The sequence below is a fragment of the Fomitopsis serialis genome (assembly GCF_022376445.1).
Source record: "Fomitopsis serialis strain Sig1Antser10 chromosome Unknown B0H18scaffold_4, whole genome shotgun sequence".
NCBI lineage: Eukaryota > Fungi > Basidiomycota > Agaricomycetes > Polyporales > Fomitopsidaceae > Fomitopsis > Fomitopsis serialis.
The window spans coordinates 953,952-968,824 of record NW_025954964.1 but is presented as its reverse complement, the minus strand read 5'-3'; the positions used below and the strand labels follow the sequence as shown (position 1 = coordinate 968,824).

At 56.0% G+C, this 14,873-nt stretch overlaps 4 protein-coding genes across 4 annotated transcripts; 1 reads left to right on the top strand and 3 right to left on the bottom strand.

Moving 5' to 3' along the window:
* Positions 1 to 303: 303 nt before the first annotated feature.
* B0H18DRAFT_976555 (uncharacterized protein) lies at positions 304 to 4,540 on the bottom strand. Its single transcript, XM_048044177.1, has 11 exons — positions 4,184 to 4,540; positions 3,788 to 3,994; positions 3,508 to 3,732; positions 3,239 to 3,447; positions 2,853 to 3,194; positions 2,631 to 2,802; positions 2,214 to 2,572; positions 1,779 to 2,165; positions 883 to 1,740; positions 756 to 835; positions 304 to 326 (listed from the first exon to the last, which is right to left on the bottom strand). Exons 1-10 carry the CDS (start codon positions 4,304 to 4,306, stop codon positions 793 to 795), a joined length of 2,925 nt encoding a protein of 974 aa, XP_047899257.1. The 5' UTR covers positions 4,307 to 4,540; the 3' UTR covers positions 304 to 326; positions 756 to 792.
* Positions 4,541 to 5,523: 983 nt separating this feature from the next.
* Positions 5,524 to 7,744, top strand: B0H18DRAFT_976543 (eukaryotic translation initiation factor 5C). Its single transcript, XM_048044176.1, has 8 exons — positions 5,524 to 5,749; positions 5,802 to 6,081; positions 6,133 to 6,318; positions 6,365 to 6,641; positions 6,693 to 6,839; positions 6,899 to 7,024; positions 7,079 to 7,192; positions 7,249 to 7,744. Exons 1-8 carry the CDS (start codon positions 5,533 to 5,535, stop codon positions 7,285 to 7,287), a joined length of 1,386 nt encoding a protein of 461 aa, XP_047899256.1. The 5' UTR covers positions 5,524 to 5,532; the 3' UTR covers positions 7,288 to 7,744.
* On the bottom strand, positions 7,535 to 10,775 carry B0H18DRAFT_418511 (uncharacterized protein). The gene is made up of 16 exons (XM_048038010.1): positions 10,463 to 10,775; positions 10,285 to 10,379; positions 10,176 to 10,206; positions 9,874 to 10,116; positions 9,654 to 9,823; positions 9,536 to 9,599; positions 9,440 to 9,480; positions 9,153 to 9,385; positions 8,942 to 9,097; positions 8,847 to 8,892; positions 8,655 to 8,794; positions 8,485 to 8,604; positions 8,235 to 8,433; positions 8,015 to 8,179; positions 7,722 to 7,965; positions 7,535 to 7,663 (listed from the first exon to the last, which is right to left on the bottom strand). Exons 1-16 carry the CDS (start codon positions 10,682 to 10,684, stop codon positions 7,553 to 7,555), a joined length of 2,280 nt encoding a protein of 759 aa, XP_047899255.1. The 5' UTR covers positions 10,685 to 10,775; the 3' UTR covers positions 7,535 to 7,552.
* A 1,965-nt stretch (positions 10,776 to 12,740) lies between these two features.
* B0H18DRAFT_976532 (membrane transport protein-domain-containing protein) lies at positions 12,741 to 14,492 on the bottom strand. Its single transcript, XM_048044175.1, has 4 exons — positions 13,615 to 14,492; positions 13,459 to 13,550; positions 13,229 to 13,408; positions 12,741 to 13,164 (listed from the first exon to the last, which is right to left on the bottom strand). Exons 1-4 carry the CDS (start codon positions 14,413 to 14,415, stop codon positions 12,987 to 12,989), a joined length of 1,251 nt encoding a protein of 416 aa, XP_047899254.1. The 5' UTR covers positions 14,416 to 14,492; the 3' UTR covers positions 12,741 to 12,986.
* Positions 14,493 to 14,873: the final 381 nt, after the last annotated feature.

Genomic DNA, 14,873 nt, shown 5'->3' with positions numbered 1-14,873 from the left:
TCACGCCAGGTCCTCACGCCCGCCCGCCACAGACTCGATCGCTCCGCCGCCGCTGCCGCCTTGTGCTCTCCGCATTCCCTTGTCCTCGCCTCCCTGCTACGCTGCGAACCTGCCAGTGCCTCATCGCTTTCATCAAAGCGCATACAGCTGCACCGCACAGCCGCATATCGACACCGCAGCCTGCCAACGACTTCGGCAGTGCGTCCGTGGGCTATGCTTGCAACAAGCCTTCTGTGGCCGGGTGCGCGGCTCTGTCCCAAGCAGGCTGCGCATCGCACCACCGGATCCTAAGGTGGTCCTCAAAAGGAGCGGAAAGACCATTGAAGGTGAGTGTGTCATTCCCGTTTGGGTATCCTGTGGACCTGCGTCCGTTCAAAGGCCCAGGTAGCCCGTATTTGGACTTGGTCCACTCACTGGCTCATTATTCAATGCCAGTGGTGCATCTGAGGCACAGCCGTCATCGCGCACAGCGCTCTCTGCGGAGCCGCATACATCTCGATGACCATGTCCAGTCAACCTGCGCAGGGCTGTTGTTTCGGCATCCCAAGGCATGCGCGTACATGCTCAGTACAGTGCATATACCTATGCACTGAGGCTGAGCGCATACACTAGATCAGCGTCGATCGAAGAGCTGTTCACACCCATACCCAGTCACGCTGATACGTCTTGGATATCGCACAGAGCGGGGGTTGCATTTACGCATGACTGAACAAAGACGACGTACACATAACTGACATATTCATGAAACAACTTAGCTATATAAAGTACTCAAACAGCAACGAGGGACAAGAGTCAAGGGGGAGAGACGGAGGATGACGACCAAAGAGACCGGGAGCTCACTACAAGTACGCAATACAACGAAGTACACACAGTCGCTAATACCCCGCCCCAGAGCTGCCCACCGCCTGCCGCGCCTGCAACGACGGAGACGCCATCGGTGGCTGTGGAGACCTCGTCGGCGACCCTTGTGGTTGTGTCACAGCCAGCGAGGAGTTCAGCAGATGCGGCGACGGCGTGAGTGGCGTCGTCATTCGAGCCATGTGTGGATTCGCAGGCGATGCTCGGCCTTGCGGTTGGCCCATTGCGTGGGCGGCCCCAGGGACAGCCATACCACGCGACATCGGCGTGCGCATACCATTCGCTGATGGTGTCCGCACGGGCGTGGTGGATATCGGTGGTGACATCGCGGGCGGATGCATACCATCGACGGCGTTCCCATCCGCTGCGTTGGCAGAGGGCGGACGCTGCTGTTGATGCGCAGCGGTCGCGGCTGCCCACTGTTGCATGTGTCGCGCGTTCGCCAGCTGAGCAGCGTAATTGGGATGGCCATTCTGGAGTACGTGACCGAGGTAAGAGGCCGGGGTTCGCAACTGACCGTTGGCGGTATTAGCTTGCATTGAATTATCGGGAGGAGGAGACATAGATGCATAGGCAGACTTCATCGTCTGCATTTGTTGCAGGGTCAAGCCGTTTGGACGGTTGTTCGCATGCATGTAAGTGGCATTGGGCATAGCGGCGGAGTAGGCATTAACGCTCGGGATATGATAGCCATTAGGCACAGTGGGCATAGTGATCGCTTGCGGAGGCTGAGCCTTCGCACGCACGGGAGAAGAGTTGGCAGAGGAAGCGTTGACGGTTTGTTGTTCAGGCGACCCATGCTGCTGACTACGAGGGCTCTGCAGCGCGGGGGACTTGGCCGGTCGGTCAGACGAATCTGCGTGACCATTCGCGTCGTGGTTGCTATTGTCTGTGCCACGGCGGATGTAGCTGGAGGCGACGCAAGTGGGGCTTGCATGTTGATGGCCGGGACTGTTGGCAGCCCGGGCACCCGTATGCCTCCGCTCGACGAGATGCGCATATGAGGGATCGCAGGGGGCGCCATCTGCTTCAGCTGCGTGGCCACAGACACAGGTGTCCCCGCCTGCGAGATTGAGAGACCAGAGCTAGACGACTGCAAGGACTGGAGCGGGCGCGCGGGTGTCATGGGTGCTGGAAGCTGTCGTGCAACCTGCGGCATCGATCGCCCATACTGCCCTTGCGAACCTGGCCTGAACGGTGTAATCGTTTGCTGACGACCATCGCTCGATGTCACAGTAAGGGTCGGATCCGGCATGAGGCTGGCCATGTCCTGCTCGGATAGAAGGGTCATGTGGTGGACGAGATATCTGTTGCAGTGTGAGTGACGTCGCTCAAGTGCGGGATTTCGTACTTACTTAGGTTCATAATCGTCGATCAAGACACGATCCTTCTCCTCTGGCCCGTCTGGACCCACTGCAGGGACATCGTCGGCATCGAACTTCCACCGTTCGGCTAACCGTTGCTTGTGCTCCTCCTCCTCTACATCATCGTCGGACGATGACGAGTCAGACAGGTGTGTCGAATGTGAACGTCGATCCAAGTGGACACGTCCGCCACGTCCAAAGCGTATGCGACCTGCACGGGTCGGACGCGCAAGTGGCTTGGCCGTGCCATTCGAACTCGCAGATAGCTCGGATGAAGAGGAAGATCGACTCGATGCGAAGAACTTGTACAGCTTGCACGCATAAGGCAGAGGAGGAGGCTGATACGGGTTCTGTGGACAACAGCCCATTGTAAGCCACTGCGGTACAGGTGGCAATAAGAGTACGCACGTCGACATAATCTTCCCATTTCTGATCCTTCTCTTTCCTCTTCGCTAAATCTTGCTCGATCTGGTGCTGTATCTGCGCCTGGCGTTCCTTCGGCCGTATGACCATCTCCGCATGAGCCACAGGAGAGGGCAGCTCGCCGTTGTCCCGCGTGCGCAATTTGAGCGGAATGCGACTATAAGGCGCGTCAGTGACAATAGCGGAAAAACACGCGCGCGGACATACGCGATGTCTGGTTTCGGTTTCTTCGCCACCCGCTCTTTGTCATGGAAGAGCTCCTCGTCCTCCTTTGTGCCCAAACTGGGGAACTTCCGCTTGAGATCGACGAGATCGCATCGCTTCTTCCAGACGGCGTTGCTGTGAGCAGATGCGTCCCGTTTGAGCTGTTCTCGTCGTAGGACTCCCGTCGCCATGTCGGAAGCTGTGGTGAGCTCTGCCTGGAGGCGCGCCATCTTGTCCGAGTAGGTCGCCTGCTGAGCACGAGTCTTCCTGATGGCCTTGATTTCGCGTCGTCTGAAACAAATGTACGACTCGTTCTTCGTATCCATCTCGTCGAGCTGTGAGACACTCAGTTCATGAAACAGCCTGCGGTGGAGACCGACACCACTCACATTGACTGCGGGTATAATGGGGTGCCCCCCGCGTTCCGTGCGTCGTTCTCGCCAATACGAATAGATAGTATGAGCAAGTCGAGAAAGGTGAACTGGGTAGGAACCCAGTCCGGAACAGAATACAGCGCGAACATCGAGGGATTTAACTCTTCTGCAAACGTGTCTTGATAGTCATTAAACGGGGGGAAAGGTGTGCCCTGTTCGAGTCCCTGTATCGCGCAGTAGATACATGAACAAGTGAAGAAAAAGGTCAGACAAAAACGACTGACATGATGCAAGAACTCCGTCTTCTCATGCGTCACTTTCTCGAATATCGCCATGACGAGCTCGAACTCGTCTTCGGACATGGCGACGGGTTGAGGGACGTCAGGATCCTTGCCCTTGGCTTTGGAACCCCTTCCCGACCGCGTACCGGTGCCAGACATCGCACCCTGTGCACTGGTGCCTTCGCCGCCGGCCTCAGCATTGTTTCTATCGAGCCACTCCTTGTCACGCTCATCCATGAGTATATGAAACCATTCGAGAGCGCAAACAAGGTGGATCCTCCACCGTGTCTGAGAACTTGAGATAGGTGGAAGGATCTTTCCATCGACCAGGAGTGTATAGTTCTTCATAGTTGTCCACCAGCCCAGTGCTATCAGGGGTTGGGATGTACGCTGCTGGTGCTGGCTTCTCCTTCTCCTTCCCTCTGGTATAGCGCCCAGTGGACTGATGTCGTGTCGCCGCTGCCGACAACACTGCCTGCAAGTGGTGTTCCTATTATGGAGAATAGACGCTCTTAGTCAGCATTCCGCGGAATAAGTTCCCACGCGAGCAGCCAATCACAGCGTGCCACACAGCGGGCCACAACAAGGACGCGCACGACGAGCACGACGAGGACCAGGATACTCACATTCGCATCTTCAGCGTCGACACCGGCAGTGGAGACCACCCTGGCCTTTTCACGTCCTCATCGAGCACGATCGGGTCCGCATCGATGCTCTCAGTGATGACCTTGAGGCGAGTTTTGTTGGTGACACGGTTCCGGTTGCGGAGGGTAGAAGGGCCTGCGTTGTGGTTTCGGGGCATATCATGGAGTGGGGAGAGCCTCGAGGTGGGAAGGAGTCGGTGGACAGCGGGTAGAGTCGAGGGGCGTGGGCGGCGGCGATGTCTGGCGCGTTGTCGAGGTGTGGCTGGAGGCGAAGCCGGCCATTCGCGGACCGGCCCGCGCACTCACTTATTGGTCTGCTGACGTAACGGGGCACTACCTTTTTGGGTATGCGCATGGACCACTGAAGATCACCGCAAGACAAACAAGATTCGATTGCATCGCAGAGAAAGAACGCTTTGTTCGATGGGCAAAGCATCATTCAATAGATTCTTCAATGACATGGTAGTCTGTGCAAGCGGAAATGGCGCGTCAGCCACAGCCCTTATTTCCCTCGCGGCCCCCCGAAGGGGCTTGCGCGGGTGACGGAAGAAAGCACTCACAGCTACATCCAAAATGCGCATACATCGCACGAAGCAAATGCGGATCTGATCGCCCTTCAAATGCTGAAGGTGCTGCCCAACTCATCAACCACAGCCTACCCGCGCCCGGCATCCACGGTAGAGGCGTTGTGGGAGACTACAAGAGCGGCATGACTACGACTCAGCAGATGCACGCTGATAGACATGAGATGAGTACTCAGAGTCCTCCATGCGAGCATGCGAGCTTACCATCATCTGAAAATCTCAATGCCCCCTAACGCTGAGCAGCGACATGGATGTCCGAGCGCTCCTCTATGCTCTCCAACGTCATCGCAAGCATTTTCCAAGACTCACCTAGAAGACATCGCTGTTATGCTCGCCAAAGACGAGAAGAGACGATCTTCTCGAAGGTGACGAGAGGGCGTCGGTCCTTGCGGAGCCATGCCCGCCATCTCTCGGGAACTGGCACTTCTGTGCGCCGCCTCCTCTTCTTGCCAATGGGGATCACCCTGGCGGTGAACGGCGTGCAAGAGCGAGGAAGCGTGGCGTACGTAGGAGGGTGCGAGAGGGCTGCGGGGGTACGATGGGGACGAGAGCGAAGAGATGCTGCCTGGTGTCGCACGCCCCGAGGCCCGACAGCCACCGTCACGTGCACTCATCTGTGCAGTTCACTGCAGTTGCCTGCCGCGCTCGACGCGGGCTGCCCTTTCTGGGTTGAGCCTGTCCTGTCTTCCAGAGGGTTCCGTACAAGAGTGTTCCGGAAACAACCAAGTGCTGGTCGTCTGAGGCCAGGAGCGAGAGCAATCAATATATCGTGTGCTGAATTGCCGCACAGGGCGATCTCGATGGATCTGGTGTCGGCGTGTGCCGAGAGAGCGAGAGGAGATCAGTCGGGCTGTCCTCGCAGACCGCATCGAGCACTCTGTCCGTTCCACATCTTTCGAGCGTGTCGAAACCTGTGGATGTCTCAGCAAGCAGCCGTACCTAAGCCTACGCTCCAGGGGGTCCGTATCAGAGCGCGGAAAGGTGCTGTCAAAGCCCACGCCAAACACGAACCTACGAGTACGTCCCGAACCATCTCAGATCTGAGAATACAACTCACCTCTGTCGCTAGCCTTCAGAGACCAACTGTACAAACACCTCGAGACCGTCCCGGCGACCGATTTTGAGGGAATCACCAACAAGCTTGTTCAGGCCGGATCCACGCTCGAGTATCTCAAGTATGCAGAAGCCCTCTTCGAGATCCTGCTCATTGGCGGGCTGTTGCAACCCGGCGGCAACTACCTCGACGACGGCGCACCACCTTCCCCATTCTCCGTTCTCAAAGCGAAGGAGCCGGTGGAGGTGGCTGACATAAAGCAGTATGTCGACGTCCTGAACAAGTTGATTAGGAGGTAAGCTGTCTCCACCACAATGAAGCCAGAGTGACTGAGCCGCTTGCAAAGGTACAAATATCTGCAGAAACCTCTGGAAGAGACATCTCTCCCTACTTTGCTCCAGTACATCAACAGATGGACCGATGTCCAGCGGGATAAACTCGCTCTCGCGATCGCCCTTATAATGGCCAGGCTTGGCCAGTGCGAGCTGCCTGCAAAGTTTGGCCAAGGACCACCTCGTGAAGAATGGTGCGTGTGATACACCAGTATGCGTGCTCAACTGACATCGTCACTTATGTAGACGTTGCTATCAACGTCGTCACACCGTCTTCCGTGGCTACCTCTCGGAACAATCCATGGATCACCTCGCGGCCTCGTTGAAGCGCGGCGGAATCAAGGATTTGCTGGCGTTTTTCCCTGATAACAAGCGCCAGGACAAGGTACTCGACGACCATTTCCGCAAGGCTGGCCTGGCGCAAGTCGCGGACTGGTGGACCAAGCGTCAGTATGCTTCTATGAAGGAGGACATCATCAAGACATTGCATGAGATGCTGGAGCACGAGACTCCCTACGATGAGGTCAGTCAAGTAGATCTACACAATTATGACCTCGTATTAATTGCGTTCCAGATCGTGGCTGCTATCAGGAGCCGCCAGGAGGAACGGCCTCTCCCCGAGACTGAGTTGATTCAGTGCATTTGGCAAGCACTCGTCAAGTCTATCGAGTGGTCGGCGCGCCAGGACCAGAACGAGGCGCTCGCCATTCGCGAGATTACCGTAAGCCGGAACTCCCTGGGTCGATAAACCCCCTAGATCTGACCGTCACCGTTATCCAGAATTTCACCGCTATCCTCGAGCCTTTTTGTAACGGTCCCAAGACGGAGGTTGCTCTCATCAACACCGTGCAAGTGTATTGTTATGAGGATACGCGAATCATAAAGGCATTCCCGCAAATTTTGAAGGTATGGGTAGTACTGCCTTGGGTCGGCACCAGTGCTAACTAGCGACGACTCCAGGTGTTGTACAACAAGGACTGTATCTCTGATCAAGCTATTATCTATTGGCACCAGAAGGGCGCGAAGCCTCAAGGCAAGCAGCACTTCCTTCAGGCGACGCAGGCGCTCGTGAAGGTGATATATTCGTCTGATGTCTCATTATGGCTGCTCACACTGCATGGTGCCACTAGTTCTTGCAGCAACAAGAGGAGAGCGAGGAAGAGGAGTGAACGTTCGGCAATCGGTCTGTGGTATCGCCACTATTACTGGTAATATAGACGGTGTCGGAATCATTGCAGTGTATCCAACTGGTATTAACAATTTCTATGAGTACATACATCACGTACATGCACACATGTACAACGACAGTTCGGCGGCGCAACGCTCCACCACAAAAGTACAACGACAGAGGCGGATGAACATACGAGAAACCGTTACTTTAATGATATGGGCTACCTGAGTGAAGAAAACCATCTGAAGGCGTATTCAACACCGTTACCACGCTTCTGGCATCGGAGGAAAATCGCCCATCCAACCGCTCGAATGGCCCACTTGCAAGAACATGCCATCAGACCCATTCGATGGCAGCCCAAGGTCCGTCAAGCTCTGTAGAGCAACACACAGGTTACACCAGGGACGACGCACGAGCGACTTCAATGCACACCTGTTCTTGCAACCAGACTGGTATAGCCGACGGACTGAACATCGCCCGGTCATTTGGCAGCGAGCCGGGCAGCATACCGAGCTCTTCCACGGTGAAATGCAGTTGCGGCATGATGGCTGGGTCAATGAACGAAGGCGGCGCCATCATATCATGCCCTCCAGGCATTCCGGGCGGCCCCATGGGCGCCGTCAGACCCAGCTTGCGTTTCAGGCTAGCTAGCATGACGCGGAGCGTCAGCGCATATCTACAAGGTTGGTCAGCATTATTCGACGCGGAAGCACCGAGAGCCGCACCTTTCAGCAGCTACTTCAGACAACAGCTCCGCCAACTGTTCAACCTGCATAGTAATCGCTGCGAGGTCCAATTCCGCTGGGTATAGGTTGGCCATCTTCAGCAGGAAGAGGCCGGAGAAAGCAGCCGTCACGAGGCTGTCATGCACTGAATAGCGCAGAGCAGCCCTTGATGACGTGGTCAGTCCAGGTACGTCGGATGTCACCAAACCTGCGCTCTCACCTGTAGGTGGGGGAATTGAGGAGGTTCGAGAGACAGGCAGACGCGGCGTCCTTGGCCTGGAAGGCCAACTCCCGCTGCTCGAAAGGCATCTTCTCCCAGGAGGTGCCACGAAGCGCGACGCAAACAAGCCATAATTTCGCGTAATGAAGCTCGCCGGCGAGGATTTTTCGCGGCAACGCGTCTTCATCCATCGTTGTTCCTGTACCGAGGTCAATAACAGAAGTCGTACGCTCATCTGTTATGGACGCACGGTGAAGCTCGTCGCAATCTTGCCACCACTTGTCCAAGGCAATATTCGCCCGACGAATGAATGCTAACGTGTTGTGATTCACCTGCCCGTTCAAGGGCGACAGAGTCTCGTATATTTGGGCTAGCCAAGAGGAATCAGTGATATGATTCTGAATATCAGAGTATACTCACTCTTCTGGGCGATCAATTCCACTTGCGATATAAGACGGACGTCAGTTATCGAGGCCATAGGGTGTGCCAAGAGTAAGCGGCAATGCTTGATGGAACTCTCATCCCGCAGGACTACTGGACGCCCTGTCCCAAGGCTCATTCTGGATCCGACGAAGTGAGCAAGATATCACTGAGTTGATGTATGCGACGTACTGGTGGTCAAACCAGTAAAGGCAAAGCCAGATACGAGCAGATACAACTACATTTTGATCAATAACCAGACAACATGGCGTCGAGAAACAACATACCTAGGTTGCGTTCTTCCTCTTCTGTCCGCTTCTTCGAACTCTCGGAGTCAGCTAGCCTTTCCAATGCTCGATGTAGCCCAAGATCGAGGGCCATACGCATGGCATGCCCACTGGGCAGCCAGCCATTCGTGCTCCAGGCTGCGAGGAGCAGCATACCTAGGAGACAATCAATTAGTGCGAGCATCGACTGATACAACACCACAAGCCATACCCTGCACCGCCTCCTTCCGCACTACGGGACCGAAGAGAGTCGATCGTGCGATGCCCTGGGCTTCCTCCAAGCATTTGTAAAATGTAGGACTAAGCGGACCAGTCCCGCTGCGAATCTTGCCGGCTATCGCAAGTATGGCGTCAAAAGTCCATGGCGTACGCTCTTGCAGGGCCTCGTATGTATCATACGTAGGGTCGAAGCAAGGAATGAAGTAGTGGCAGCCGGAGAAGAAACTGGTGGCGCGGCTCAGCGATGTGATGAACGGCTGATACACGGAATGTGCTTACATATGGAATAGTTCTCTTGCTTCGTTGTCAGACACGAGACCCTGGCAGAGTATGTCAACTCAGAACCCACATGGCATGATAGCGAAGTATAAACACCTTCTCAACGACATGAGGGAATGCATTTCGCGGCGTGGGCTCAGCTTTCTTTCTCTTCTTCATACTAACATCACGTCAATATTCCGGCTACGAAACTCGGAGGCGTGACATGACACACCGAGGCGCAGACGCAGAAGGCGCAGCAGCGGCTTCAGCGGCAGCGTTCGCTAAGCCCTGTAATGCCTCAATAGGTGCATTCAACGTGGCCCTTGGAAGCGTGTCTTCGGACTCGTCATCTGATGACGGTGCTGTACTTGGGACGATACCGTAGGTCGCATATTTATGTGGCTAACGACAACTCAGCCACAATGCCAGTCTCTGTAGTATCTCAAACGCACCGGGGGCGCAAAGCCGGGCAGTGGCGGAAATGACCTATTCTGTCGCGCCGGCGGTCCGTCCGAAGGTCCGGGGGATCCGTACATGTCGACGCCGTTGGCACGGATCGGCGGTATGGCGGACGGCCCGCCATTTGTGTAGACAGAATGCTGCATTAACGCGGCAGTGGCTTGACCTTGCTGTTGTATCGCAGACAAAATACGGTCGAGCGACGACTGCATCCCAATCATTTGGCTTTGCATGACCTACAACAAGGCCTTCTATTCAGCTCGCTAACAGATATCCTACGCGTGTAAGTGCGTACAAGGTATTGACCCTCCAGTCGCGAGAGGCGTCTAGTAGATTAATGAGGATGGTGTAGGGAAGTCGGTGCACTGTCAGGAGACGAATCAAGTTGATGGACGAGAGCTTACTCGATGCTAGCACCAGACAAGACTTGCACATTTTTCTTTTCTGGCTTTTCGAAGACGCAGGGAGTACCACTCAATTGGCAACGTCGACAAGGTGCCTATGCAGCCCGGGCCGGGCGGAGAGGGCGGGCCACGAGCGGGCAGTGAGGACGCGGCAGGACGACAGATGGACAGCACGCACCTCTCCCTCACACCTGTTCTTTCCCTTACGGCAAGCAGTGCAGGCCCGCGCGCCCCGCTTGGGGATATGAGCAGGCGACGCTGGCGAGATGCCCTGGGCCGAACCACCTTCTTGAGGCGAATGGGCCATTTCCGAGCGCTGACTGCTGATCGTGAAGGACGTCCGGCGGCGTTTTCCCGTCGTCGGCTCGTACTCGTTCGACGACGTGGGCGACAGAGACATCGTTGCGGACAGCGAGGAGGAGGTCGCCGCGATCTTATTAGATCCCGCCTGCGAGCCCTCCCGCTGACCACCGTGGGAACAAGCGGCCGTGGGCTCCCGATTCGAGCGACACGCTTGATAGGTCTTGATGCAGCCACACCGCTCCCCGCCACCTGACCCCCTCGCCCACCCCCCATCTCTTCTATCCTTCCAGACCGCTCGGAGCCTATCCTATAAAATGAAAATGGATGCGCTCGCTGTAATGGTGTCCGCAGTATTAGGGCAACTCGTTGTGAGGCCCGTTCTGCACATTCAGCGCAGGAATAATCCACTCCATCGGCACTCAGGCTTCACACAATGTCTGCATCAAATTCACATCAATCTGTGTACTTCGGAACATACTACTCAGGGCTGTCTCGGTACTCAGCGCTCAGCGGTCAGGTCAATCCTGCTTTCATCGTCTAGCTCATTCCGGATCGCTCAGGCACGGTATGCTTCCAGCGCGAATACGGGGGCTCCCTCAAAAACCGTCTGCGGTCCACTTCGCACTCTTTCATCGTCCGTTGAGAGAACTTTCATTTCACATCTTCGTAGACACGGAGTGCCGCCTGTCTCCTTCACTAAATGTCTGTCTTCCGGAAGAGGTGGAGTCCCTAGGGTACGTAACACCTCCGTAATCTTTCTCATTGACTGGCATAGGCTGACGGCTCATTGGATGCCTGAGAGCCCTGACTCAATCACTGCAATACTACTACTGCCATGGCTGAACACACTTACATAAAGGTAGCATGGATATGCGCCACTCATGCGCCCTCTACCTGGCCCGTCTCATAGGTGGCTACTAGGCACCTAACAGACGGTTCGAACTTCGACATTATCTCAACTTGCCGTTTTGTTCGCACGGAGCCTTTCGCTTTTGGCCTCAGGTTCTGCGTAGTAGTTCCATGTCTACCTCTATTTAACCCCTTCCGCATCCTCCAGCCCGCCGGTCCTTTCGCTCCATGGGTTCTAACGCCGCAACCCTGCAACGACTTGCATATGTCCGACGGACGAGCCTATGTCCACCCTGACGAATGCTTGTTACTTCCGACAGTTGCTAACACCACATCGCTATGTCGGACCGACCGACATCTACCATGCCCAGTATGCACGTCGTCTCAGGTCGTCTCACCCTGGTCCTTGGCCGGAACGGCGCGCCTGACTGGCTATAGTGCAAACTGTCCGGCATGCTAGCCAAAATCCACAATTTGACACGCGTATGCTCGAGGACCGGCACCCTCTATTAGTGTTCGTTCGGCGTCCATCACTGTATACGATGTGATTTGAATCGTGCGTAGATGACGATGTGTAGTGTTTCATTTGTAAGGCGGACACCGGCAGGGCCAGCGTCGACGTCCTCATACCGGGCCCTGGCTAATCTTCATGAGAGGTGTATGCCGCGTTACGACAGATGACATCCGCAGCATTGTATCTGCATGCGAAGTGCACAGAGTCGACGTTCCTGTTCAAATGAGATAATCGTCTCAAGAGTATAAAGAACAGGCGTAGACTATCTCTCCTTGCAGACCATAAGAGCCGACAAGCGTCAGACCGCCCATCGCGACTACCATTTTCCACATGTCGGGATTTCCAGATTAGGCATACACAGCCCGTAAAATCATTCGTGGGAAGTTAGTCTCCCCTAGGCAGACCGTAAATGCGACCTCGTTGAGTGGGGGGCCCGGGGAGGGCGGTCGTATTTGGGTTTCGCTACATAAGGTGTTCCAACGCATCAAGTAGTATGTACTATAATGGTTCCCAGTATGCCACGCGGATTCACGGACCAGGAGTCCCAACGCTCGACTGGCCGTCGGATTGGGATGCACAAATCGCTATCTGAGATGCGGCATTTGCCGGAGGCACCTTTGACAGGTGTTCACCAGGAGAGCCGACATCCTTCGGTACAAGCTGAGGAAGGCACTGACAGCGGACAATGCTCGCTGCCGTTACGCGAATGGCTGTTGCCTGCGGTGTTGCATATATGCTGCCCACTGGCAACCAGTGCAGACTGCGTTTCAGGGACCGTCTTGTGGGCAGGTGTCACTGTCACGCATCTCTCTCAACGATCGTCTCGTGTATACCGTGAGATTAGGGTCGCAGATGGTATATACACGGTAGGATCATCGCGGTCAGACGATATGGTATGCGTTCGAGTCGCCAAACAAACGAAGCCAGCAAAACAGATACACAACACAGCACCAGCCAAGACTCGAACCCGTCCCATAAAAGTTCCACCTACGACGTAAAGGATCATCATGTCATGGCCTACATATCATTGTACAGATCACCCCTTCGCATTGACGACCGCGAGCCCGATCGAGCACACGATGGCCATCAGCGGGGAGAGCAGGTACGAGATCGTCAAGTACCCCGCGATCGGGCCCTGGTCGATGTCCACCAGCTCTGCCACGCTCACGAGGAGCATCGCGGACGGGCCGGCCGGGATCAGTATCAACAGGAACCTGGTCACATTAAGCATACATCAGCATCGCCGTGGGCAGGGGGAGAGGGTAGGGAAGGACGCACCAGACGAGCGGGTCGTTGACGTACCAGCCCTTGCCGGCGGTGAGGTAGACGAAGAGCACGCCGAGCGCGGGCATCGCGAGGAAGCGGACAAAAAGGACCCAGATGGTCTGGAGGACCCGCGGTTTGGTGGAGTGCACGAGCGCGAGCTCCGCGCCGACGATGAACGTCTGCAGTACGACGCTGGCGGAGATGTGAACGCGGCACCAGGGACGTGCAGGAGCGGTACGTACAAGATGTTGCCGAGATTTTTGACGGTTTGCGTGATGGCGGGGTATAATGCACCGTCTTGGTTGAGGAAAGCTTTGTGCAGGGGTGTCACGAGCTGCAAGGAGTACGCTTGAGCACTTGCTCTCCGCAGACAGTGCATCATATAGAGGAAAGCGTACCCCGAATATGAGCGCGATGATAGCACCGATGAGGGGCGGGCTCATGAATTCCACCACCGCCCTCAAAGGCTTTTGCGCAAACTTGACACGCTTCGGCCAGTGATAGTCTGGCACATCCTCGATGGGGCCCAGTGCACCACGCCCGTCGATCTCATCTCTTTCCTCCTCGCCCTCCTGGTCGTCCAAAAGCCCGACGCGCTCCGGGTTCTGTGTGATAGGCAAGGTTCTGCCTGGCCCCGGATGGAGCGTCCCAGGACCACCGTCTTGCTTGTGACCGTCATCCAGCCGAAGAACGGACGGCGCGAGCTGGAAGGTGACGACCTGCTGCACGATGGCGTTGAGCAGGAGGAGCGACTGGGCGCGGCTGAGCGTTTCCTTGAGGCCGTCGTCGCCTCTCGAAAGCTGGGAGAGCACCCCGGTGGTTTCGAGGCTCTGAAGCAAGAGCAGCGGGAGGGCGTTCGAGTTGGGTCGACCGCACGCGATGATGGTCCAGTGCTTGAAGTTGAAAAGCCATTGGCCCGCCCAACCGACTAGGTGCCCGACAATGGTAGAGATGAGACCCCAGAGGGGTATGATCCAGTAGCGGGAGAGTGAGGAGACGGTCAGCTCCGGACCCATCTGCACGATGAGGAGGCATGGAAGGAAGAGGGATGTGCAGAGCCTGGAGATCTGCTTGACGGTGGAGCGGTTGAGTAGTCCGTGACGAGCTGCGACATAGCCGGCGAAGCAGGTGAGGAGAACGGACACGGTACCCTGAAGGGCTCCGAAAAGTGTTTCGGCTACCGAATGTTCAGAAGACATCTGTAGAACTGAGGTCAGAAATCGAGAAAGGGAGATGGACCACTGGACACGGACTGCTGGAGGGCTTGGCCAAGCCAAGGTCTGCGCAGAGCTCGAAAGGTGGGGCAGCGAGAAGACATGGCAGTCAGTTTGGAGTGGCGCCGCCTGCGCCGCATCGTCACCAGCCACTGAGGCTGGCAAGCTGCAGCCACCCCCGCACACGTCATCTGTCCGAGCGCTCGCCCACTGTGCTTACGTAAGTCCTCCGACTCGTCAAAGTCACGGTGCTGTACACTTGAACAACACTCAATGAATCTGAACTTATACAGTAGCACCAGTTGCAGCACACGGGCAGGCATCGCAGGCCGCAACGCGCCCCAGTGAAGGGAAGAGGTCCAGAGTAGCATTCTGGATCGCGACAAATACAACAACAGTACTTCGACGAGATACTAACTCCTACGAAGTCTGCGCGCACTGAA